This window comes from Diabrotica virgifera, chromosome 4 (assembly GCF_917563875.1).
Source record: "Diabrotica virgifera virgifera chromosome 4, PGI_DIABVI_V3a".
NCBI lineage: Eukaryota > Metazoa > Arthropoda > Insecta > Coleoptera > Chrysomelidae > Diabrotica > Diabrotica virgifera.
In genome coordinates, this window is record NC_065446.1 from 129037524 (window position 1) to 129063607 (window position 26084).

A 26084-nucleotide genomic window follows, 5' to 3' on the forward strand; every position below is an offset into this window, starting at 1 on the left:
TCCTTATGTAACACATTTCAAATGATTTCAAATGACCGTAGCTTATGTATGTGTTCTTGCTTCAATGTCCAGCTTTCAAAGTCACAGCTTGCACCAAGTTCATAGTACAGCATCGAAAACAGGTTGCATCGCAAATCTCTTACTCTCAGTTCTCTAAGGTCTTTGTTGCAGAGAATTGTTTTTATTTTTACAAACATATTTCTTGCTATTTCTATCCTGGGCCTTATTTCTGTTCTTTGATCATTATTGTCTGAAATCCAGGTTCCTAGAATAGGTATTTATCAACCTTTTCCATCGGCAATTTCATTCATGTTATTCAAATGTATGACAATTACTCAATAAACAATAAAACAAACAATACAATGCTAAGGTATTTATTATATAATTTTAAAAATTTATTTATACATAAAATCTTTTTGAAAATTGTACAAGATATTTACATTGTTTCGAATCAGATTTTGTACAAAAATTGGTAACTAGAAGATAGGAATGTCGAATAACAAGTTCAGATATTGCACATAGGATAAAAAGAGAAGTTAATATATGAGGACTGATCACGAAGCCCCAGGATTTTTTAAATTGCGACACACAATCGGCATCAAATGTTTAACGAGACCGGTAATCTCTACTGTTCTTTTATGCTTTGAAGTTTTAGGCAATTTTTGGATATTTTTCAGTGTTTGAGTCACTTTGGTTAAATTAGGTACAGACTTTGGCGAAATTTTTCAAAAAGAAGATCATCGGTATCAAAGGAGAGAAAATGAGGGCTCAAAGTGACAGAAAACGGCATAAAACGACAAAGAATAATAAAAAGTATAAACATTAGCAAAATGATTCTGAGACAGAAACACCACTGAATTCAGGCTTTTTAGGAGCTTATTGGAGGGATAAATGGTAACGAGAATTTTTGAAACGCATTATCATAGGTGGAAGAAACAAAGATACAATCCTTTTAATGAAAGTCAAAAAAATACATCGCCAAAAGCATAACAGGTGTAGGAAAAAACGCACCACTTCATTCTTCGTTGCTCGTTCCCAATTTCTGCGGAAAATAGCTTGTTTGTGATAAGGCAACCTCCTTATTCACCAAGCCTATCCCTGTAGACTATTTATTGATTCTCAAGCTCAAGAGAGCATTTCAGAATCAACTGAAAAAAAAAACAATGGATTCTAAAATAACCAAACTAGTCTTTTCGACTATAGAAACGATGTCGGAAATGTATATTCATCAAAAGGGGAGTCTCTTAAAGGGTATAATGTAGTAAATTAAGCAAATAGAGAGTGTTTATTTAATTTTTAGATGATTTTTTAAGTATTTGTCCAGGAACTTTTTGATCACCCTCTTAAATATATTGAGTTATTAAATTCAACGAAACGAATGGTAAAATTGACGCTATTGATTAAAAAAGGCTTGTAATTGAGCTGCAAAATTAAAGTCAGATAAATATGTAAAATTGACGCTACTGATTAAAAAGCGCTTATAATTTAGGTAAAAAATATATTTTTCTTTTATCGGCGTTGTTACACGTTTTGAAAGAGCAATAAGCAGAATGGCAACACAAATTTTAGTCTGTGTCACTGCTTTCATGAGTAATTTAATATTCACCTTGTATGTGCATGTGTGGACTGAATGCTCTATGTGTATAGATTTTATGAATTGACTTAGTGCCTTGTCTTAAACATTTTGATCATTGTACTACATTCTTGTCTGAATACAGTATTCTTTGTTTTTTGCATGAACTTTTATTACTATAGTGTAGGAAACAGAGGCTGAACCTTGCAAAATGGACACAAGTCCGGTTTTATTTTTTTTCTGGTAGATCAAGGGGTGCTTATTGTAAGACTAACTTTTTCTGAAAAAATTTCGCCCCGGAACCCCCTTTTTCACCCCTTTAAAGGGGGTAATTTGTGGTTTTTGCGGAACGTAGCCATTCCTGTACCTTTTACAAAAATTTTTTTGTATAGAAATATGAAGATGACTATATTTTCTATGATTTATTACCCGACAGCATATGTCTATCATCCACCGTTTAGCGGGGGTGGCGCCCCAAAGTTGACAAGTTTTTAAAAAAGATGTTTTTAAAAAATATATATTTTTCCCTAACTGTAACGGAAATTAAGAAAAAGACCTGCGACAATTTTTCACAAATAAGTGACTGATTTTTTGGTATAGGTTTCACTTAAGGGTAATTGCCCTATTTTTAATTACAGGGTGTTACATTTTAAAAAAACCCCTTTTTATACCATCTGAACCGTTTATGCTAGAGTAAAAAGACTTTCAGAGATTACCCACGTACTGGTGCTATTTAAAAATTTGTATAACTTACCCCCATTTTTTCCTCGGAACCACCCCAAAAAAAAGAATAATTAATAAATAAAGTGATTTTCTTGAAATCCTTCACACACAATGCCCTTTATTAATATGCTTCATATATCATTTTGTGCCCGTTATTATTACCCATGCATGGACACCAAAAGCGATTTCCTAGTGCAACCCCTGTAGCCAAAAAAAAAATAAATAAAATGTGGGTTGAATTTTTTTTTTGTTTTTTGCTTTTTGATCCATATGGGCATATGCTTCATCAATTTTGCTTTTCAAAAATATATATGGTTATTGCAACATTCCTGCGGAAACCATCCCTATCCTTGAAAATATACTGCAGAAACTACCCCTATCCCTTGGCGAGCATGTTTTTACGATTTTCTCATTACCTATGCATTATTTTTAAACAAAACTTATACAAGGTTAAAGACCACTATTAACTCTAAAAATTAGGCTCTATTCATTTTTTTCGTATAAGCAACCGTTACGGCACAGTGGCGCCGTAAACTTCGTGATATGCTTTGGCGGGCTCCAGTTTTTGCTTTTTATTTCATCACTTGTTTGTTTTATTGATAAAGTACTTATGTAAAATAAAACAACACAGTGTAAGCTACAAATTATGACCTATACACATTTTACATTCTTTGCCCCCCAAAGCCACAGTGGTGGCCCAAAATCAATTTTTGCATATTTTCTTCGCCACCTACACGCATTTTATTTCATTAATGCTACCTTAATAGCACAATATTCACCCTTAAGTGGTCGCTAAGCAGTGGCGGATCCAGGGAGGGGTGATGGGGGCGATCACCCCCCCCTCTCACACCCAAAGTGATATTATATTTAAAGATTATAAAAATATTCATTTATTTTTATAGAAATTTAGCCAATTGGCACCCCCCTTAACGATGCTGGATCCGCCACTGTCGCTAAAACATAAAAAGTACGCCATCATTATAAAAATAATAATATAAGTATTTCTATAAAAATAAATGAATATTTTTATAATCTTTAAATATAATATCACTTTTGGTTTGAGGGGGGGGTGATCGCCCCCATCACCCCTCCCTGGATACACCACTGCTTAGCGACCACTTAAGGGTAAATATTGTGCTATTAAGGTAGCATTAATGAAATAAAATGCGTGTAGGTGGCGAAAATATGCAAAAATTGATTTTGGGCCACCACTGTGGCTTTGGGGGGCAAAGAATGTAAAATGTGTATAGGTCATAATTTGTAGCTTACACTGTGTTGTTTTATTTTACATAAGTACTTTATCAATAAAACAAACAAGTGACGAAATAAAAAACAAAAACTGGAGCCCGCCAAAGCATATCACGAAGTTTACGGCGCCACTGTGCCGTAACGGTTGCTTATACGAAAAAAATGAATAGAACCTAATTTTTAGAGTAAATAGTGGTCTTTAACCTTGTATAAGTTTTGTTTAAAAAGAATGCATAAGTAATGAGGAAATCGTAAAAACATGCTCGCCAAGGGATAGGGGTAGTTTCTGCAGTATATTTTCAAGGATAGGGGTGGTTTCCGCAGGAATGTTGCAATAACCATATATATTTTTAAAAAGCACTATTGATGAAGCATATGCCCGTATGGATCAAAAAGCAAAAAACAAAAAAAAAGTTTCAACCCCCATTTTATTTATTTATTTTTGGCTACAGGGGTTGAACTAGGAAATCGCTTTTGGTGTCCATGCATGAATAATAATAACGTGCACAAAATGATATATGAAGCATATTAATAAAGGGCATTGTGTGTGAAGGATTTCAAGAAAATCACTTTATTTATTAATTCTTCTTTTTTTGGGGTGGTTCCGAGGAAAAAATGGGGGTAAATTATAGAAATTTGTAAATAGCACCAATACGTGGGTAATCGCTGAAAGTCTTTTTACTCTAGCATAAACGGTTCAGATGGTATAAAAAGGAGTTTTTTAAAATGTAACACCCTGTAATTAAAAATAGGCTAATTACCCTTAAGTGAAACCTATACCAAAAAATCAGTCACTTATTTGTGAATACTTGTCGCAGGATTTCTTCCTAATTTCCATTACAGTTAGGGAAAAATATATATTTTTTAAAAACATCTTTTTTAAAAACTTGTCAACTTTGGGGCGCCACCCCCGCTAAACGGTGGATGATAGACATATGCTGTCGGGAAATAAATCATAGAAAATATAGTCCGCTTCATATTTCTATAAAAATTTTTTTTTGTAAAAGGTACAGGAAGGGCTACGTTCCGCAAAAACCACAAATTACCCCCTTTAAAGGGATGAAAAAGGGGGTTCCGGGGCGAAATTTTTTCAGAAAAAGTTAGTCTTATAATAAGCACCCTTTGATCTACCAGAAAAAAAATAAAACCGGACTTGTGTCCATTTTGCAAGGTTCAACCTCTGTTTCCTACACTACTAAGGGAAGAATAAAAATCACAACAAATACTAAAATTTCAAGCGCAACAGTGTACGCCGAAAGTCAGCACTTTTTGGAGATTAGCTCTAAACCATTTTTAAACAAAAAGAAAACAATATTACCGGTCGCCATGTTAAAAATTGTTTTATTTTTCAACAAAAATATAATTTCCTATAATTTTAATATCAGCTTGTGTTTAATACTGTGAAATATGAATTAATTTTAAACCGAAAGACCCAGTTTATGCAATCAGTGCACAGGCAATTGCCATTATAAACTAAAAAGTAATACAACAATCTCCCGACCAATAAATTCAGATCTACTAAAATTATGTAAAGAAAACAAAGCAAAAGAATATTTTTATGTGTATATTTAAACCAAAATACCGTACCCCAAAGATAAGGATAGTTTTTTGCCTAATTAGTTTACCTTCTAAGAAGTTTAATTGGAGGTGGAACTTGGTGGGGCACCATCAGAATTCTAAAACACAGAAAAAATATATTTAGTTAATTAACACTATACTGCATATTCGGAATACATCAGTCGATATTAGGACTTTAAAATAAAATTGTAAAACATGTCGATTTTTGATTAAAAAAACTTTTTTCTATAGAAAAATGTAGACACTTCTTCTTAAGGTGCAGTCTTCTTTCGAAGGTTGACGACCATTATGATTATTTGAACTGTGTTCACTACTGCTCTAAAAATCTAGTTAGACGAGCAATTAAACTACTCTCCGAGATTGCACACATGAGACTTACCACCTTCCAACGTTACGATTTCCTAAAATACACCACTGCGTGTCAGAGAAAACGGGCCACCCACAAAATTTAGGAGTTTTTATATATTTCTCCATTTTCTTTTAATTTGTTTTATGCTAATTAAATTAAATGAATTATCAGGTATAAATAATGCTAAAATTAGAAAAGCTTGTGGTCCAGATGATACACCAACTGAGTTGCTGAATAATAGTTGCATGATAACATAAAAAAGTAGTAGTAAGACTTTTTAATTCAATATATAACACCGGACTGATTCCCACAGATTGGCTCAAATCCATCTTTGTCGCAATACCTAAAAACACAATGAGAGAAAATGCTCAGAATATCCATTAATTAGCCTAATGAGCCACACTTGTTAAGATTTTCCTAAGAATATTTCAGAACAGAATTAGACGCAAATGCGAAGAAGATCTCGAAGATACCCAATTTGGTTTTAGAAATGCTATGGGAACCAGGGAAGCACTTTTTGCGCTTAACATCCTATTACAAAAATGCCGTGACCAAAGAAAATATGTATTTGCATGTTTCGTGTACTTCGAAAAGGCATTCGATAAAGTACAACATGTAAAATTAAAGCAAATAGTGAAAAATATCGGAATAAATGACAAAGATATTCGTGTCATTAAAAATTTGTACTGGAATCAAACTGCTATCGTAAACATTGGAGATAACTTCTTCTTAACGTACCCTATCAAGTCCCCTTGACGTTGGCGATTAACATGGCGAAACTGTCTCTGTCTCGAGCTATTCTAAATAGGTGTTCTGCTTTCTCTATTCCTGTCCACTCCCAGATATTCTTCAACCAAGAGGCCTGCTTTCTACCAATTCCTCTGCGTCCTTCGATTTTACCCATCATAATAAGTTGAAGAATATTATACCGGTCTCCCCTTACTACGTGTCCAAAATAGGCCATCTTTCTATATTTGATGTTATCAAGCAGCTCGCGGGTAGCATTTGCTCTCTTAAGGACTGCCACATTTGTCAGCATAGCCGTCCATGGTATTTTTAGAATACGTCTGTGCAGCCACATTTCAAAGGCCTCCAAACGGTTAATGGTGGATATTTTTAATGTCCATGCTTCGACACCATACAAGAGGACTGACCAAATGTAGCATTTAATCATGCGTTTTCGAAGTTGAAGTTGCAAGGTATCATTACAGAAGAATGACCTCATTTTTAAAAATGTCGTGCGGGCTATCTCGATTCTACATTTTATCTCTTTATCTGGATCTAGTTGTTCAGTAATATGGCAACCCCAAGATATTTAAAACTGGGTACTCTTTGAATCATATGACCATCAACATATAACCGTGAATCTTGATGGGCCAAACGGCTAAATACCATGTACTTTGTTTTTGAACAGTTTATATTTAGGCCAAACTCTCTTCCCACTCTGTCAATGGCATTTAAAAGGTGTTGTAATCCATTCATATCATCACTTAAAATAACTGTATCGTCTGCATATCTGATTGTATTTATCAGAATTCCATTAACCTTCACACCCCATTCCAAATTATGCAGCGATTCCTTAAATATTCTATCTGAATACAAATTGAACAACAGTGGGGACAGTATACAACCCTGTCTGACGCCTCTTTGTATTTTGCATATTTCTGTTGATTTTCCATTTATGCAATCTGTCGCTGTTTGACGCCAGTATAATTTTTCTATGATTCGTACACCTTGACTATCAACTCCTTTATCCTTTAGTATTTTAATTAATTTGTGATGTTGTTCTCGATCAAAGGCCTTCTCATAGTCAATAAATACAGCAAAGACGTCTTTCCTTTGATCTCGGCATTTCTGCAATAACACATTTAGTGCAAAGAGTGCGTCCCGGGTTCCCAGTCCATTTCTGAAGCTAAATTGTGTTTCATCCTGGTCTTCTTCACATTTATCTCTGATTCTACTGTGGATGATACGTAGAAAGATTTTCAAGGTGTGGCTCATAAGGCTTATCATTCTATAGTCGCTACAGTTTTTTGGACGTTGTTTTTTTGGTAGGGTTATGAATTCGGACTTTAACCAATCTTCAGGGATATCACCAGTCGAATAAACATCATTGAAAAGTTTGACTAGTATTCCAATGTTTTCCTCATTTATGAGCTTTAACATTTCTGTAGGTATGTTGTCGGGACCAACGGCTTTCTTGTTTTTTACCAATTTTATAGCATGTTGTATTTCTGATTTTAGTATTTCTGGTCCTTCACCTTCATCTAAAGTGTCCAGTTCTTCGGGTCTATCATCATTATACAGTTCATTTATATAATTATACCAGGTAGTTCGGATTTCGTGTTCGTCTATTATCATTTTTCCCGACGAATCGGTTATAGTATGTGGAGTTTTCTTATAATAAAGACCAGCTACTTCTCTAACTTTTTTAAACATATTAAACGTATCATGTTTTCCATTCAACTTTTCTAATTCCTTGCATTTATCCTCCATCCATTTTTCTTTAGCTACCTTTATTTTTTGTTTAATTAGTTTTTGTTTTTCTTTGTATTCTGTTTTGTTATCTTTCAGTTTTCTTCTCTGCTCCATCAATTCCAGGATTTCATCAGTCATCCATTGTTGTTTTTTGTGCCTCTGCATCGTTGTCGTATATTTTTCCATTACTTTCCAGGTAAGATATTTAAACGTGTTCCATATTTCTGTATTGTTTTCATTTGTTGAATTCTTTAGCTGATTATTCAGGTCATTTTCTATTAGCGTTTTGTTGGATGCTGATATATGTAATTTTGGTGTTTTGGGGTTTTCTTTGACTTTTTTGAGCTTCACTTGGATGTCAGCTATTAGAGGGTTATGGTCTGAACGGATATCTGCACCAGGATATGTCGTTGATCTCTTGACACCATTCTTAAATCTCTTGTTTACTAGAATATAATCTATCTGATTTCTAATTATATGAAGCGAGTTATCTCCTGGTCCCTTCCATGTATATAATCTTCTTTTGTGTAATTTGAACCATGTATTTGCGATTATCATGTCATGTTCTTGACAGAACTGGTATAATCTATCGCCTCTTTCATTGCTCTCCCCTAGTCCATATCCACCTATCAGGTCAGATCTTCGTCCTTGACCAATTTTCGCGTTAAAATCTCCAATAATATATGTGATTTCGTTCCTTTTTAGATTGTTAAGTGTCTGTTTTAATTGACTATAGAATGATTCATCATCATTGTCATATTTCTTTTCTGAAGTAGGGGCATATATCTGGATAACATTGACATTAAATGGTTTACTATTTAATTGGAGTATCGCTAGTCTGTCATTTACAGGTACAAATTTTTTTACATATTTCTTGAATTTAGATGTTATAAATATGCCAACTCCATTCCTATGATGTACGTCATCTTCTACACTTCCAGAATAGTATAGTGTGCCTTCATTTTGTTCACATGTTCCCGCTCCAGGCCAGCGGAGCTCACTGATGCCCATTATATCAATTTTTAAGCGTTTAACCTCTTGAACTAAGTTACTGAGCTTGCCTGCTGCATAGAGGCTTTTAACATTCCATGTGCCTAATCTGATTGTACTGCTAGACATTTTTAAAGTTGTCGTACTTTTTAAATTGTAGGGGTTTCGTGTGGTGACGACCGGGAAGGCCCTACAGTCTGGTGCGCACCCTTCCCTGCCGGATCTTGGTTTCCGAGATCCATGATCAGTAATACTCTGATTATGTTTGGATTGCGCCATGTTAACTTTACTCGGGAGAAATAATTGGAGTGGTTTCCCGTTGCCTTCCCCAATGATTTTTCTGGTGCATTAGGTTTACTCCTGTGGGTTGGATAATCGGAAAGGATTTTTGGATACACATGGAGATAACTACACCGATGAAATCCCCATACAACGAGGAGTCAGACAAGGTTGCATTTTGTCGCCAACATTGTTCAATGTTTACTCGGACCAGTTATTTAAAAAGGCACTTGAGAGACAGCCATATGGAATAAAAATCAACGGAGAACTACTTAACGTGATTAGATATGCAGACGATACACTAATTCTGTCAGATAATATTGAAGGTCTCCAAATTCTGCTGGATCGTATTCACGACGTAGGAGAGGAAATGGGCATTAAAATAAACTCAAACAAAACCAAATTTTTAGTGTTTAGTCCTGACCCACATCCCGATGAAAAGCTTTGACTCCCCCTCCCCCCTGCGTAACGCACTCTAATGGGCGTTTAACTATTACGTAACGAGATTTTTGACCCCCCCCCCAACCTGCGTTACGTAATACTTAAACGGTCCCATATTTGGGAACTGTGATAACGGACCAACTAGATCCATAGAAATAAAACGTAGAACAGCAATGACTAAAACTACTTTTATGAAAATGAATTCATTTCTTTGCAATAATCATCTCAGTTTAGAGCTAAGACACAGAATGGTTAAGTGCTATGTTTGGTCCGTACTTTTGTATAGTGCAGAAGTGTGGACGCTAAAAGTATCGATCATGAACAGAATTGAAGCATTGGAAATGTGGATTCATAGACGGATGCTGAAGATACGCTGAACAGCAAGAAAAACTAATGAAGTACTCAGGAGGGTCAACAAAGATAGAGAACTGCTAAAGACTGTTAAACATCGACATTGTCTTATCTGGGACATATAGTGAGGGGAAGTCGATGTAAAATATTACAACTGATCCTTAAAGGCAAAATAGAGGGCCGTAGAGATGTAGAAAGAAAACAAGTCTCTTGGTTAAAAAACATTCGTGAATGGATTCTATCAAATACAGTACAATTATTCCACATTGCAGAAGATCGAGAAGCCTTCGCAATGGTGATCGCCAACGTCGGGTAGTTCTGATATGGCACGTGAAGAAGAATTATCAGGTGCATTGAGAAGCTAGATAGATATCATGTAAAGAGAGTAAACCAAATCGCAAAACCTATTAAACCATAATATTCTCAGAGCTCATTATTTACCAATCAAAGAAGCTCCGTGAAGTACTATGTGAAGAATTATAGTGCTCTAAAGAATTTCTGAAATATCTTACTATTGTGTATTTCTTAATAGCGATAGAAAAATATCTAAAATCTGTTTAGATTGATACATTACTGAAAAATGAAGCCCAAAGATCTGTGACAAGACAATTGAATGTTGATTACACAGTGCATAACTGTTTAGACCCAATTTTATCAAAAGATACCCGGTACGGGAATTACAACAGGCAATGGACAGGGTTAATTTCGTTAGTGATGAATACGGCCTGAGCCTCAACTTCAAGAAGACAAAATGGAAGCTGATAAGCAAAAAGCAACAACCTGCTCGACAGTTACGGATAAACAACATACTAATTCACCATGTAGAATCTTATGTATATCTTGGCCCCAACGTAAATGCAAAATGAAAAATATGAAAAACAATATGAAAAAGCTCCTCATAAGCAAGGATTTATCTCTTCCCCTAAGACTACTTCTAATTAAATGCTATATTTTTCCGATCTTACTGTATCGTATGGAGGTCTGGACGCCGACAGAGACGCTCACGAAAAAACTAGAAGCACTCGAATGTGGGTGTACCGACGCATTCTTCGTATATCTTGGACCGAACATGTCACCAACATAGAGGTAATCCACAGAATCGGGAAAGAGAAAGAAATCGTGAGCACAATTAAACAAAAGAAACTTGAATATCTAGGCCACATATTGAGACACGATAAGTACCCTCTACTGCAATTATTGATTGTCCAGGTAGCCCAGTAAATGAACGGGAAATTCGGCGATACCGTGTAATTTTCAGGGGCAACTCCGAATTGCATGAAAATTTGGATTTAGGTTTTACTTACCCTCCACTTCAAAGTTGAAATTGAACCGTTGGTTGCTTTTACTTGCGGGGTGACAGTCACCCCTTCTCGGAGGTGAAAAAACATACGTTCAAGATAAGACTGGAAATGGATAAATTGACTGATTTTAAGCAACTTTTGTTCTATAGAGTTTTTTACGCAAGTCAATACTTTTTGAGTTATTTGCCATTGAAAATGTTGATTTTTCGACAAAAAACTATGTTTTCAGACGGTTTTTCGCAAATAACTCAAAAAGTAAATATTTTATCGAAAAAAATATCCTTAGCAAAAGTATAGCTTATAAAAAACCAAAAAAAAAAATGGTGTATCAGTAAAGTCTATCAATCAAATAAAAACAAAGTTGTAGCTCATGAAAAATACGTTCTTATTCGACTAATTCCAAATCGAATATTTCAAGGTGAAATCACCGAAAAATTAAGCACTTTTCGGGAAAAACCCATTTGAACTTTTTTTTAAAGTGTTTATAAAAAGCTTTGTTTTAATTGTTAACAAAAGTTTTAGCATTAAAAATAAGCGAGTTACGCTCAAAATAAAGTTAGCCCTCTTTTTTTTGTAAAAAATCATGAAAATATCGCCGTGTTTAGCTCCCCAAATGAAATTAATCGCTACCGCTTTACAAACAATTTACTTACCTATCTATTTTTTTTATATGATCTGTCAGTCTCACCGGTTTAAAGTGTTTATTTTTGAAAAGGTTATAATTGAAAAAGCTTGAATGGGTCACTCATCACGAGTGTATGGCAAATTTTGTACAAACATATCTTAACAAATTTTTGTCTTACGGAGAAACAAAATGAAACTAGCATATTTATAATAGCAAAACCTACATTTTTTTACTCTTTAAGATTTTTCTTATCACTAATACTTTTTAAGTTATTTTGAAAAAATGAAATTTAAAAAAAAAATTTTTTTTTACTATAAAACCAAATGTTTTCTAAAATAAGCACTTCAAACCAATCAAACTTACAGATCATATAAACAATACACATACAGTTAAAATAGATGGTAAGGCCAAACGATTAATTTCATTTAGGGTGCTAAATGGAGGGAGGTTTTCACGATTTTTTTTTACCAAAAAAAGGGCCAACTTTTTTTTTAGTGTAACTCGTTTATTTTTGATGCTGTAACCTTTTGTAAAAAACAAATAATAAGCTTTTTTTTTCGATACTTTTAAAATGTTAATAAGGTTTTCCCGAAAAACGCTTCTTTCTTCGGTGATTTCGCGTTGAATTATTCGATTTGGAATTAGACGAATAAGAACGTATTTTTTATGAGCTACAACTTTGCTTCTACTCAATTTGTAGACTTTACTGGTACACCATTTTTTTCGTTTTTTTTATAGGCTACACTTTTGCTAAAAATATTTTTTTCGATAAAATATTTATTTTTTGAGTTATTTGGGAAAAACGGTCTGAAAACGTAGTTTTTTTGTCGAAAAATTAACATTTTAAATCGCGAATAACTCGAAAAGTATTGACTTACGTAAAAAACTTTATAGAACAAAAGGTGCTTAAAATAAGTCAATTTATCCATTTCCGGCCTTATTTTAAACACGCGTTTTTCACCCCCCGAGAAGGGGTAAATGTCACCCCCAAGTAAAAGCAACCAACGGCACAAATTCAACTTTGAAGTGGAGGGTAAGTAGAGCCTAAATCCAAATTTTCATGCAATTCGGAGTTGCCCCTCGAAATTACACTCCAAAACGGTCATTTATTGGGCTAAGGGGAAAATAGACAGAAAGCGAGGGCCAGGCAGGAGAAGACACTCGCGGCTCCAAAATCTGCGGAAGTGATTCGCGCTCACATCAGTCGAACTATTCAGAAGTGCCGCAAGCAAAATTAGAATTGCCATGTTAATAGCCAACGTTCGCAACGGACATGGCACTTGAAAAAGAAGACCCGGTACGGGAAAAGGAAGAGAACAGTCAGAGAAGATCGCATTCTCACTATTGCTGGAGAAACGAGTGATTCTTACCTTTGCTTTGCTCTATAATTCCATTACTGTTATAACTGTAACTGTAACGGTACATCGAAATTTTCAATACATTTATCTTCTTTTAGTGCCGACTTCACTACTAAAGGTTGGCTATAACCATTGTAAATTCGTCTCTATCTTCTGCTTTTCTGAAAAGCGTCTGTGTGTATAACCCGGTCCAGTCACGAATGTTTTTCAGCCAGAATATTTGTCGTCTACCCGGACCCCTTTTGCCTTCTGTTACTCAACTCAAATATGATGTTTTTCTCTTTTTAATGATGGTCAAAAGTTCTCTTTCTCTTCTCATTCTGTGTAACACCATTTCTTTCGTAATATGATCGGTCCACGGTATTTTCATAATTCTCCTAAAAAGTCACATCTCAAAAGCTTCCAGCTTTCTCATTAAGTCAACATTAATAGTCCAAGCTTCGACACCGTAAAGGATAGAGTGGATATATTATAACATTTTACCATGCGATATTGGATTTGCAGATTGAGTCTTTGGTTACTCAGAAATTCCCTCATCTTCAAAAAAGCTGTTCTTGTTTGCTCTATTCTTGATCTAATTTCTGATTTCGGATTTAGACTTTCTGTAATCCAGACTCCTAAATATTTCATTTGGTCTACTTGTTCGATATCTTCATTTTTTATCTGGATCCTTGTTACGATCCTTGTAATACATTCATAATTTTGTCAAATTCTTCCTTGTTTTCCATCTTTTACTAACAATAATGTGGGGTTGCATGTTACAAGAGTAAGTGAACCAATACACAACAGATTTAATTTGATATAAATAAAAAAAAATAAAAAATTAAACATTTTCAAAAATTTTTGGGATTTCTCTGATATTCTGTAGAATATTTGTAGATCTGTAGATATGTATTTTGTTCCTCTCATCACGTGGCAAAGGTATTGCAGTTTTCTGATCTTTATTTTATTATTGAGTTCTGTTCCTTTTTGAAAGTCCTCGCCAGACTTCTTTATTCGTGACTCTGTCTACAAATATATTCTCAGGATTCTTCTGTAAAGCTACATCTCGAAATTTTCCACTTTCCTTATCATCCCTTTGGTCCGAGTATTCATTGTACGGAGTATTGGTGCCTTATAGGGAAATGGAAACTTCAGTAATTTGGTGGGAGATTGGGTCTAGAACATAATCTCTCCCAGGGACCAGGAAATTGAGAGATAATTACGGCTCACGTGGGTAGGGTCGCAGTAGGTCTATCTTATACCGGTAATGTAAAAGAGTATCCCGAGTGCATCTAAACATTCCGTATATGTATTTGGCGCCTGAGTTTTCTATTGGCTCTTTGCAGCACGCGGTCATATTTCAACCAATACGCGGCGAGGTGCCAAACGCATATACGGAATGTTATTCGGTGCGAAATTCATATACGGAATGTTAAAAATACGTAGACGGAAAAAGATAACTTTTTATTAGTCAGTTAAAAGGAGATTGATTTTAAAATACTTGTCAATGTATTATTAAATAAAAATAAAACAATTTATAGTATTTGGAATGTTTAGACTATTTTAGACTATACTTTTTTGTTAACAGAAAATGATATAACAAAATTTTACATGAAATTAGTGTGTACAATATTAAGACAAGAAGTTTTTTGAGTTAAATTGTCACTTTTTCCTATTAGAATATGTTGTGTGATTCTGCGCATTACATGCTAATATAGTATATTGTACAACAAGTGAGAAAAAAGTCATATTTCTCACGAGCGCAGAAGTTTGTTGGCACGAGCCGAGGGCCGCAAATCAAGCGAGGGAGAAATATGTCATTTTTTCATGCGTTGTACACTGTACTTTTTCTATGGATGCGGTTTTGTCAAGAGTTCAAACTTCAAAATTAAATAATTTAGGTGCTTCTCGGTATATTATATGCACAAATTGAAATAAAATACATATACATGTAGGTATTTAATATTCTTAAAATTTATATACCTTATTTTTTTAAATTCTAATTAACAGTTATTTTTGAACAGTTTTGAAAGGTAATTCCTGGTAGGTTTTACTTTAACACATTATTTGACAACATTAATTGTGTTTGTATTGTGCATGTTACGGTAACGGTTAAGGAGAACCCGTGAGAAAAAATATCTCTCGCGTGAGGAATTGTTCGTTTTGAATGTATGTATGTAAGTGGTGAGAGAAGTTGCATATTGCATAGCATCCATAGAAAAAAGTACTTTTTTATATTTTTGTGATGGTACATGTACTGTTAACCTCAATTTTCTTCTTATTTTCTTTTAAGAATATTTTAACCTCAATTTGCTCAACATTTAACCTAGTTAGTTTTATCTTTGATATTTTATATTACAAAGATATGTTATATGATGGATAAGAAATTATCAGCTGCTTCCATTGCAACATTTCTTAAAAGAAAAGTTAACCTTAAAAGAACCAATGTGACAGTATAACGAAAATAACCTAACTGCGCATGCCTGTGTACTAAAAATTGTTTTCAATTAGGACATGTTCTAATTTGTATAACATTTTCTGTTAACAGATTTTGTTTCCTGTTTTACATTGTGACAAAACTTCGTATACCATTTTCTTATATCATTTTAAGTTATAGTCTAAAACAGACTGTATTTGGTGCGAAATTCATATGCGGAATGTTAAATATTCGTTGACTAAAAAAGACGACTTTTTATTAAGTCAGTTAAAAAAGACTGATTTTAAAATATTTTGTTAATGTACATTAAAGAAAATAAAACAATTATTACCTATATGGAATGTTATTTGATGCGAAATTTATAAATGGAATGATATGGTATAGATCTGAGAGACTTTATTATTTCTCTATTTGACTATTTCGCTTTCGCAGAAGTTTTAATGACTTGCACGTGTTGTATAGTATTTAGATTTATGTTTCAGCTATTCAATTCTGTTATTTCTGTTGAAGTTTAGGGCTGTGTGCTACCAGACGAAAATAGTCGTTTTTTTATCTACGAACATTTAACATTCTGTATATGAATTTCGCACCAAATAACATTCCATATGCTATACTTGTTTTATTTTTATTTAATAATACACTAACAAAATATTTTAAAATCAGTCTTCTTTAACTGACTTAATAAAAAGTCATCTTGTTTAGTCTACGAATATTTAACATTCCGCATATGAATTTTGCACCAAATAACATTCCAAATACTATAATTGTTTTATTTTTATTTAATAATACATTAACAAGTATTTTAAAATCAATCTCCTTTTAACTGACTAATAAAAAGTTATCTTTTTCCGTCTACGAATATTTTTAACATTCCGTATATGAATTTCGCACCGAATAACATTCCGTATAGGCGTTTGGCACCTCGCCGCGTATTGGTTGAAATATGACCGCTTGCCGCAAGGAACCAATAGAAAACTCCTAGGTGCCAAATACATATACGAAATGTATATATGCATCCCGAGTACCCGCTTCCCCCTGAAAATGGAACCGAAAAATTAATGAACTGAAGCATAGAAATGAAAAAATGTACGCAAGGGATGAAAATTACGAGAATATAAATGTTTCGTATTTATTCAAATTATAGAAGACAGTGTAAGAAAATGGTTGAGTCATGCCTTATTTCAACTTTTTATATGTGAACAAGCTGAACTAATAGAAATACTAAGAAAAGAATCGGTACAAAACATAATAATACAATTAACGGACAAAATTAGTGTTAGTCAAAGGCGGGTATACATATGCGCTCTGCTCGGTGTGCGAAGCGCTCGCGCGCAGCATGTTAGTCAGATTAGTACGTGTTTTCAAGTGGCGCGCAAACGGCACGCACACGGCGCACCACGATCTAACTTCTGTCGGTTTTTCAACAAACGCTTTGATGGTTCGCAATACGTATTTGGACGGGTTTGCGAGTGGTTTGTTGATTTTGGCGCGCCTGAGTTGAATATTTGTTAGTAATGGAGTGGTCGGAACTGTCGGAAGGAAATATCAAACTTATTGATGTTTACCGTATAAAATCATTATTGTGGGATCCTCAACAAAGAACCATTTAAAGAAACAACTTAAAGCCGATATCTGAAGGGAAATAGAAGCTGAAATAAAAAATGTACATGCGGACCAATGTAAAAAAGGTCATTTCATTGTTGTCTTCTTACCGGCGTGAGAAATACAAAATAAGATCTACTATTTTATTTGGGCATACGCCACAATTCGAGTATGAAATCAAGTTTACTTGACGTTTCGACTTTCACTTCGGAAATAGTTATCAATATAAAAAAAAACATTCATAAACTAAAAATTTAACTTTGTTTCTGGTGAAGCAACGCAGTTGGAACAAGCAGATATATTATAATTGTGTCACCGGAAAGCGAAAGAGGTGACGCACAACTTGGAAGAACCTATAGTTTTCTAACTTCGTTTCTGGTGAAGCAACGGAGTTGGAACAAGCAGATATATTATAATTGTGTCACCGGAAAGCGAAAAAGGTGACGCAAAACTTGGAAGAGCCTATAGTTTTTTAACTTCGCTTCTGGTGAAGCAACGGAGTTGGAACAAGCAGATATATTATAATTGGGTCACAGGAAAGCGAAAAAGATAACGCACAACTTGGAAGAGCCTATAGTTTTCTAACTTCGCTTCTGGTGAAGCAACGGAGTTGGAACAAGCAGATATATTATAATTGTGTCAACGAAAAGCGAAAAAGGTAACGCACAACTTAGAAGAGCCTATAGTTTTTTAACTTTGCTTCTGGTGAAGCAACGGAGTTGGAACAAGCAGATATATTATAATTGGGTCACCGGAAAGCGAAGAAGGTAACGCACAACTTGGAAGAACCTATAGTTTTCTAACTTCGTTTCTGGCGAAGCAACGCAGTTGAAACAAGCAGATATATTACAATTGTGTCACCGGAAAGCGAAAAAGTTAACACATGGCTTGAAAGAACCTACAGTTTTCTAACTTCGTTTCTGGTAAAGCTACGCAGTTGAAACAAGCTGATACATTACAATTGTGTCACCTGAAAGCGAAAAAGTTAACACATGGCTTGAAAGAACCTACAGTTTTCTAACTTCGTTTCTGGTAAAGCTACGCAGTTGAAACAAGCTGATACATTACAATTGTGTCACCGGAAAGCGAAAAAGGTAACGCACAACTTGGAAGAACCTATAGTTCTCTAATTTTGTTTCTGGTAGTTTTCTGGTTGTAGGAACAAGCAGATATATTAAAATTGTGTCGCCGGAAAGCGAAAAAGGTAGTCCCTGAAATGTTCAGGACTGAAACAATCGCTTAGTGAAAGGCCATACGGGCGATAATTTACGGCGCCATAAGAGCAGTAAACCTGACGAGGCATTGGTTGAAAAACCAAATGTAGATGAAATAGTTAGTCAACCAATGCCTCGTCAGGTTTACTGCTCTTACGGCGCCGTAAATTATCGCCCATATGGCCTTTCGCTTAAAATTTGAGAATTTTTACGATTTTATATCAGGAGATCAGAAACGCGAAAGGGTTGACTTTATTGGAAGATGATAAGTTCATTCGATTAGATGAAATCAACTTTAACTTAAGAATATCCGAAAATTAGCAGAAAGAAAATCAGAGAATATCAGAAAAATTCATAAATGATTACAGTGAAATCTTCTGTCAGTGATCCCATAGTTAACAACGAAGAACGAAACCTCATGATTTGATCCGGACAAGGTAAACATTTGGTCTTACATTTAGTTTACTCTCAAAATCAACACGAAACGTTTGAAATATTTTATTAGAGATATTTTTATTTGAAACGTCAAATATACTTGATTCAAACTCAAACTGTGGCTTATTCCACATAAAATAATAAATTCTATAAGATGCCACAAGAAAATAGTTTCAGAACAATAGCAAAATAAGATGTAGTAGAAGTACAGGACAGAGACATGATTATCTACAATTACTAAACGTTCGTAAGTTTCCTCTGGATCGCAGAAGGTTTGTCAAAATGAAAAATTTTAACGAACAATAACCGCGCCACGAACGCGCGGCGCTCACACGGCGCGAAGTAGATATCTATCTCCGCCTGAACATACATAACATCAAACATTAAAAAACCTATTAGCATACACAAAATAAAATCATAAATTAGAAATTAAAAATAGTAGAAGGGAGACCCATACATTTATTTGTAAGGAACACCGCTGATCAAAATAATGCTATGTTTGTTTTCAGAATATTGTTTCGTCAGGTGATAAAAAGTACTCATTATCATAGATTATTTCAGCTTAAATGACATCATCTAAAAATATGTTCGAATGTATAGCAAATGAGTCAATACTCACAATCTTAGCCCTTTGCGGTCGAACGCGACGACGAGTAGAGTGTACCTACAAGTCGTTGGCGTGTGTTACATATCTAGTGAACTACGTGTCACTATAATAGGACACATGAAAATGCACTGAGGTCGCCGTGGCTATTTAATCAATCCAATATGTCTGATAATAGTTATTTATGATATAAGTGTTAAAAGTACAATTTTAAGGCACGCATGTGAAAGTTTTTTAATGCTGCTATGGAGTGCTAAAAATTGCATTTTTAACACGGTTGTAGAAAAAATTATGTAAAATAGCTCTATGTTTTTTTTTTTATTTATTTTAAAGTATTCTTATTTGGTAAAACTGAACACAACATATTAAACAAGCTATAGTTGAATTTAAAATTAAATGATGTGTTCATTGAACTCACATTTGGTTCAAATAAAATTCATGTTTCTATACTACAGTTTATTGTTAAAATTTGTAAGGAAATTTTAAACCGAAGTGTAAATTAAATAGGTCGAACTTTATTACAAACTAGTGTATACAGTTTGTCGCATTTAAGATGAAGACACCCGTATATTTCGGCTATCAAAATAAATACAAATTTGAAATTTTGCTTTGCATAGTCATACAGGCTGATGGTTCACATTTTTTTAAAATAATCAACTGAAGTTTAAATTTTAAACGCGGCCTACTGCTAATCCACAAAGAGGGTGAATTTTCGATAGTTTGCTTCGCGTTAAAGATATAGGAAAAAGTTATTTTTAAAAGTTGTTCCAAATATTATTATAACCCCACATACCAAACATAACAAAATTCGTATTTTTAGTTTTTTCATTATTTGTAGTCGGGATCCTAAAACTTAATATTTGCCTAGTAAATACGGGCGATGCCGTGTAATTTTCATGGTCAACTGTAAATTGCATAAAAATTTGGATTTGAGCTCTAATTACCCTCCACTTCAAAGTTGAACTTGTGCCGTTGGTTGCTTTTACTTGGGGGTGACAGTCTCGGGGGTGAAAAAACTCTCGTTTAAACTAAGTCCGGAAATGGATAAATTGACTAATTCTAGTAGCAACTTTCGTTGTATAGAATATTTTAAGTAGGTTAATACTTTTCCAGTTATTTGCGATTGAAAATGTTTATTTTTCGACAAAAAATGTAGTTTATAAAAAAAAAACAAAAAAAATGGTGTATTAATAAAGTCTATAAACCCAGTAAAAGCACAGTTGTAGCGCATAACAAATACATTATTATTCGTCAAATTCCAAATAGAATATTTCAACGTGAAATAACCAAAAAATTAAGCAATTTTCGGGAAAAATGTATGAAAAGATTTTAGTGTTTAAAAAAAGCTTTATTTTTATTTTTTATAAAAGTTTCTATAGTCCAGTATATTCAAATGGGAAATAAGCCACAATTTTACCTAAAAATGATTTTATTAACGTTTCGACGCCCAAGTCGGGTGTCGTTGTCAAAATACAAAATAATACTAAATAAACAAAAATGTTGTTGCTTAGTAAAAAATTCTTCTGCAATTTATTTAATCTGACTCATTTATATCGGCAATTCAGACACGTATTATACATTTTAAAGTAGACGACTTTAAAATGATATTGCCAATATTGATGAGTTGCGTTCCTGGGACGACTTTACTAAAAGTTAGTTCATTCGATTACATGAAATCAATCCCAACTCAAGAATATCCGCCACAAAAAATCATGGCATGTGATCTGTCTTTAAAAAGACAACCAAATGCAACGGTGGCACTGAAATTCTCGCGTTAGAGATTCCATAGTAAATCACGAGGGAAAACCAGGAAAAACCTCGTGATACTATCACGACATCGTAAGTATTTGGGTTTACATTTAGTTTACTCTCAAAACTAATAACTAATTCTGACTTGATATTTTAAATTTTAAATAATACTAAAATACTAAATATGTACTAACTCGATATGTTACTGATTTACTAATTGTGGTATTTTCTTTCTATTGATTTCCTCCTTTAATATGGGTAACCACATCCTACTGCATTCTACCGAGGAATTTGCGACACAATTGGTTTCATTTAGCATAATTAGAGCCGCTTCTTTGATTTTTCTCTTTTTACTATCTGCTTCTTTTAGGACTATACTTGAATCTCTCCACTGAACTCTATGTTCATTATCCCATGCGTGTTGACATATTTGAGATCTATCAAATTCTCTATTTTTTATATAAGACTGATGTTCATTTACTCTAACGTCTAATGGTCTTGACGTTTCACCTATATAAAATTGTTCGCATTCACAAGGTATTTTATAAATACAATTCTTTGTTCTTTCTTGTTCACTGTTAGGTTTAGTTTTAGATAGAATAGATCTCAATGTGTTTGTTGTTTTGAATGTTGTTGATATGTTGAATTTATTTCCTATTGTTTTAAGTTTCTCGGATAATCCTTTTACATATGGTATTGATATTTTCCTCGTATTATTTCTTGTGAATGTTGTAGGATCCCGTTCTAAGTTGTTCTGTTCCATTCGATCCAATCTTGACAATTCCTTATTTATAAACGATATGGGATAATCATTTTTTAATAAAACAGATGTTAACAATTGTTTTTCTTCTAAAAATGAATTTTCGTTAGAACAAGTAATTTTGGCTCTATCATATAAGGATTTAATGATTCCCTTTTTAACGTTGATGTTATGACTTGATTTGTAATTGAGATATCTGTTGCTGTGTGTTGGTTTTCTACACACTTGAGTCTCATATCCAGTACCCTTCTTTGAGACCAATACATCGAGGAAAGGTAGGGTGTTATTGTATTCCTTTTCCATTGTAAACTTTATTGTCTCTTCTTGATCGTTTATAATATTCAGGAACGTATCCATCAATTCCGATCTATGAGGCCATATGGAAAACACATCATCTACATATCTCCACCATACTGTGGGTTTTAAATTTTGTTTAGAAATGATATTAGTTTCGAAATCCTCCATAAATATATTAGCCAATAATGGAGATAAAGAAGAGCCCATTGCGAGACCAAAATTTTGTTTATAGAATTCATTATTTAGTTGAAAATAGGTATTATTAGTACATAATGTTAATAACTCCATTATAGCTGATACATTTAGTCTTGTCCTAGTTGTTAATGTATTATCATTTTCTAATTTCGTTTTGATTATGTTTAAAGTTTTATCTAATGGCACATTTGTAAATAAACTGTTTATGTCAAAACTTACTAAAATATTATTTGGATTAAATTCAATATTTGATAATTTGTTTAAAAAATGTTGTGTATTTTTTATAAATGTGTCATTATTATTTGCAAATGGTTTTATAATATTTAATAAAAATTTTGATAGTTCACTACAAGGAGAATTGATGGTACTACAAATAGGTCTAAGTGGAATATTTGCTTTGTGAATTTTCGGTACTCCATAAAAATGTGGTGTCTTACTGTAATGAGGTGTCATTAATTTTCTTTGATAGTGCGTTAGGTCATTTTTAAATTTGAATAAAGTTCTATAGATTTTGTTTTCCAGTGTCTTCGTTGGATCCTTCGTTAATTTGGTATAAGGTCCATTTGTAATTAGATCTGTAATTTTGTCCTCATATTGTACTTTATCCATTATTACAGTTGCATTTCCTTTATCCGCTGATAGGATTGTTATGGAGTCATCATTTTTTAAAGTTTTTAAAGCTTTCATTTCCTCTTTGCTGATGTTCTGTTCAATTTTATTAGAGTTTTCCAATTCAAGTTTGCATAGTACCCTATATTGTTCTTTTTCATGAGTTGGTAAACACTGGGATATTTTTTCCACTGCGCTAATTATGTCTAATTTTGGAATAGATGGATGAGTGACAACATAGTTTAAACCTTTTGACAATACCAAATTTTCCGTTGCATTTAAATGTCTATTTGATAGATTGACAACTGTCGCTAATATGTCATTATTTCTATTTAGGTTATCAAAAGTATGTATACTATTTTGTTCTAAAACAATATTAAATTTATTTAAATGTATATTTCTTTGTTTCTGATATGAATTTTGATAAATTATGTGTAAACTAAAAATAATTCGATCAAAATCAGAACTTGATATCATTCCGTAAAGCAAATCTTCAATACTTGAATATAATTTGAATATTTCCCATTTGAATATACTTGATTATAAAAATGCCACAAGAAAATAGCTTCAGAACAACATTTCTATAGTCCGTCTCACCTTAACTTTACAGTATAAGGAACATAGGCAATGCAGTCCTTACGAGAGTTTTTAGCGCGGTGACGCCGATTTTATCAAAAAGAATTTGTAATCGGATATTAGAGAGATTAAATTGAAACTGTTTTAGAAAGGCAAACTACAATTTTAGGATTCATATGCGTTTAAGTTTGTTTGATATATTTATTACGCATATGAATCCAAAAATTGTAGATTACCTTTCTAAAACAGTTTTAATTTAATCTCTCTAATGTTGGCTTACAAATTATTTTTGATAAAATCGGCATCACCGCGCTAAAAACTCTCATAAGAACTGCATTGCCTATGTTCCTTATACTGTAAAGTCAAGGTGAGACGGACATTAGCATCAAAACTAAACGAGTTACACTCAAGATAAAGTTGGCCCCTTTCTTTGGCCAAAAAGTTGTTTTGTTGTAGTAGTTTAAAATCCGTAGAATCTGAGGCTTACACTGGAATATGCAGGCGTCTGATCGGCCTATGGAGGAGCAGTGGCAGGGCCGGATTTACATGTTAAACCCGGCTAGGCATTAATATACTGGCGCCCCACGCATTGATCCCGCCCCCCAACCCCCTCATAACCAACCAACTTTTGGCTTTCGCTGCTGATTCTTTTAATAAAAACTTATACCCTATTAGTGTTCTTTTGCACGATTAACAATATTGTATGGTTATAAAAGAGAAATGTGCTAAGGATTGAAAATAATAAATTCCAAATTACAGTAATTAATATCTTCTAAGCCCTAAGGTTTTAATAATAATAGTTAATAATGATCAGATAACTTAAAATAATACACAGAGAGTGCTTACAGTTTTCTTAAAAAACACATAAATAATATGGCTACCTTAAAATGTCTTAAAATGTTTGTTACTTAAACTTACAGTAGCTATAAATCAAGTCACAGATCAGACTATGGGCTTTCTTCTACCTTTTGCAGCAGCAAATTCATCAATAATGTTGTCGTAATCCACGTTATTTGTATCATCTGTTTCAATAGCTAGAATTGCGGTAGGCACCTAATCTCACGGTTATGTTTAAAAGTGGTATGTTAAATCATCGATCTTATATTTTTTAAACTTTTAATGTGTGGTAAACTGTGCCAGCGTGTACTTGGAGCTAGGCAATGCGAACAAAATCCTCACCATTCGCGCCCTTACAAATTTGGCGCTCTAGGCCAGTGCCTTGTCGGCCTAGTGGTAAATCCAGCCCTGAGCAGTGGCAAGGGATAAGAGGGTAACCTAACACATTGGTAACCTTTTCATAATTTTAAAACTATGTAATTAAATCTAGTAACTTACGTTGCCATTGTTGCGTGGTTTTGAGTCTCCGTGGACAGTTTGGGAGCCTGGACGGAAATAGTACAAAAATACTGCAGTGAACATAGCGAGTACTACCAGCAACATGTAATCTGGGTTGGCGGTCGAGGAACTAGTTCCTAAAAGTAACAGATTAACCTGTGACAAAAATATGAAAAATAATTTTTCCAAAAATATTGTATTACGCTCGGAACATTGACGATCAATTTAACTAAACACATCAAAATGGCTAAGGAACATCACTAGTATTCTACTTTTTTCAATGAAAGCTTAAATGTTAACACATTTTTGTTAATGCATAGCTACCATTCGATTTGAAAACATGTTATCTACAAATCAAAGTATGCCGTGAAACTTAATCTGTCAATTGCACTATTTAACAATCGTCTTAGCGCCTCAAATTCGTAAAATTAATTGCTTCAAATTGTATAAAGAAAACGTACCCCAAAGGCCACCGCACACATCTTATGGAAAATTTAATGTCACTCAAATACAATAAAATTTACATGAATAGATTTGTCTCAAAATTACAATCATTTTATATCATTGCGCCTACTCCGAATTTTGATTTATAACGGAGTAAATTGTAATTGAAGTTCATGGAAATCACATTTTTTAAGTCCATAAAACTGCCCTATTTATAAATATGTACTATTATTCTAAAATATATTATCGCTATTGTAAACAGCTTAACGCAGCGTGAGGTAGACCCTTATTTTGCGGTGCGTCACTGAAAGTGCATTATCATTTATTATCTATAAGATAAGAGACCTTAATACGTACAGAAAGATGTATGAAGTGCCGTTTCACAAAATCTTTTTTCTCTCTCTATCTTACGTACATATCCATTTGATTTTAGATTTATTTATATCAATTTACGCCGTTGTTAATCAAAATTGGGAGTTGGCGCAATGATATGAAATTAATAATTTCGAGACGAATATATTCATGTAAAGTTTATTGTATTTGAGTGACAT

General features: G+C 33.6%; 1 protein-coding gene and 1 long non-coding RNA gene across 2 annotated transcripts in view; one reads left to right on the forward strand and one right to left on the reverse strand.

The window, feature by feature from the left end:
* The first annotated feature begins 364 nt into the window (after positions 1-364).
* Positions 365-4856, forward strand: LOC126883922 (uncharacterized). Its single transcript, XR_007697755.1, has 2 exons — positions 365-1754; positions 4745-4856. It is a non-coding gene; the product is annotated as an uncharacterized LOC126883922 (long non-coding RNA).
* A 237-nt stretch (positions 4857-5093) lies between these two features.
* The window catches only part of LOC114329330 (small integral membrane protein 14), a 40939-nt gene continuing 19948 nt past the window's right edge, over positions 5094-26084 (reverse strand). Inside the window, exons 4-5 of the mRNA XM_028278386.2 lie at positions 25090-25226; positions 5094-5220 (exon numbers count right to left, since the gene is read on the reverse strand). Of these exons, the coding sequence (XP_028134187.1) occupies positions 5182-5220; positions 25090-25226 (176 nt within the window). The 3' untranslated portion in view covers positions 5094-5181. The remainder of the gene's footprint in view (positions 5221-25089; positions 25227-26084) is intronic.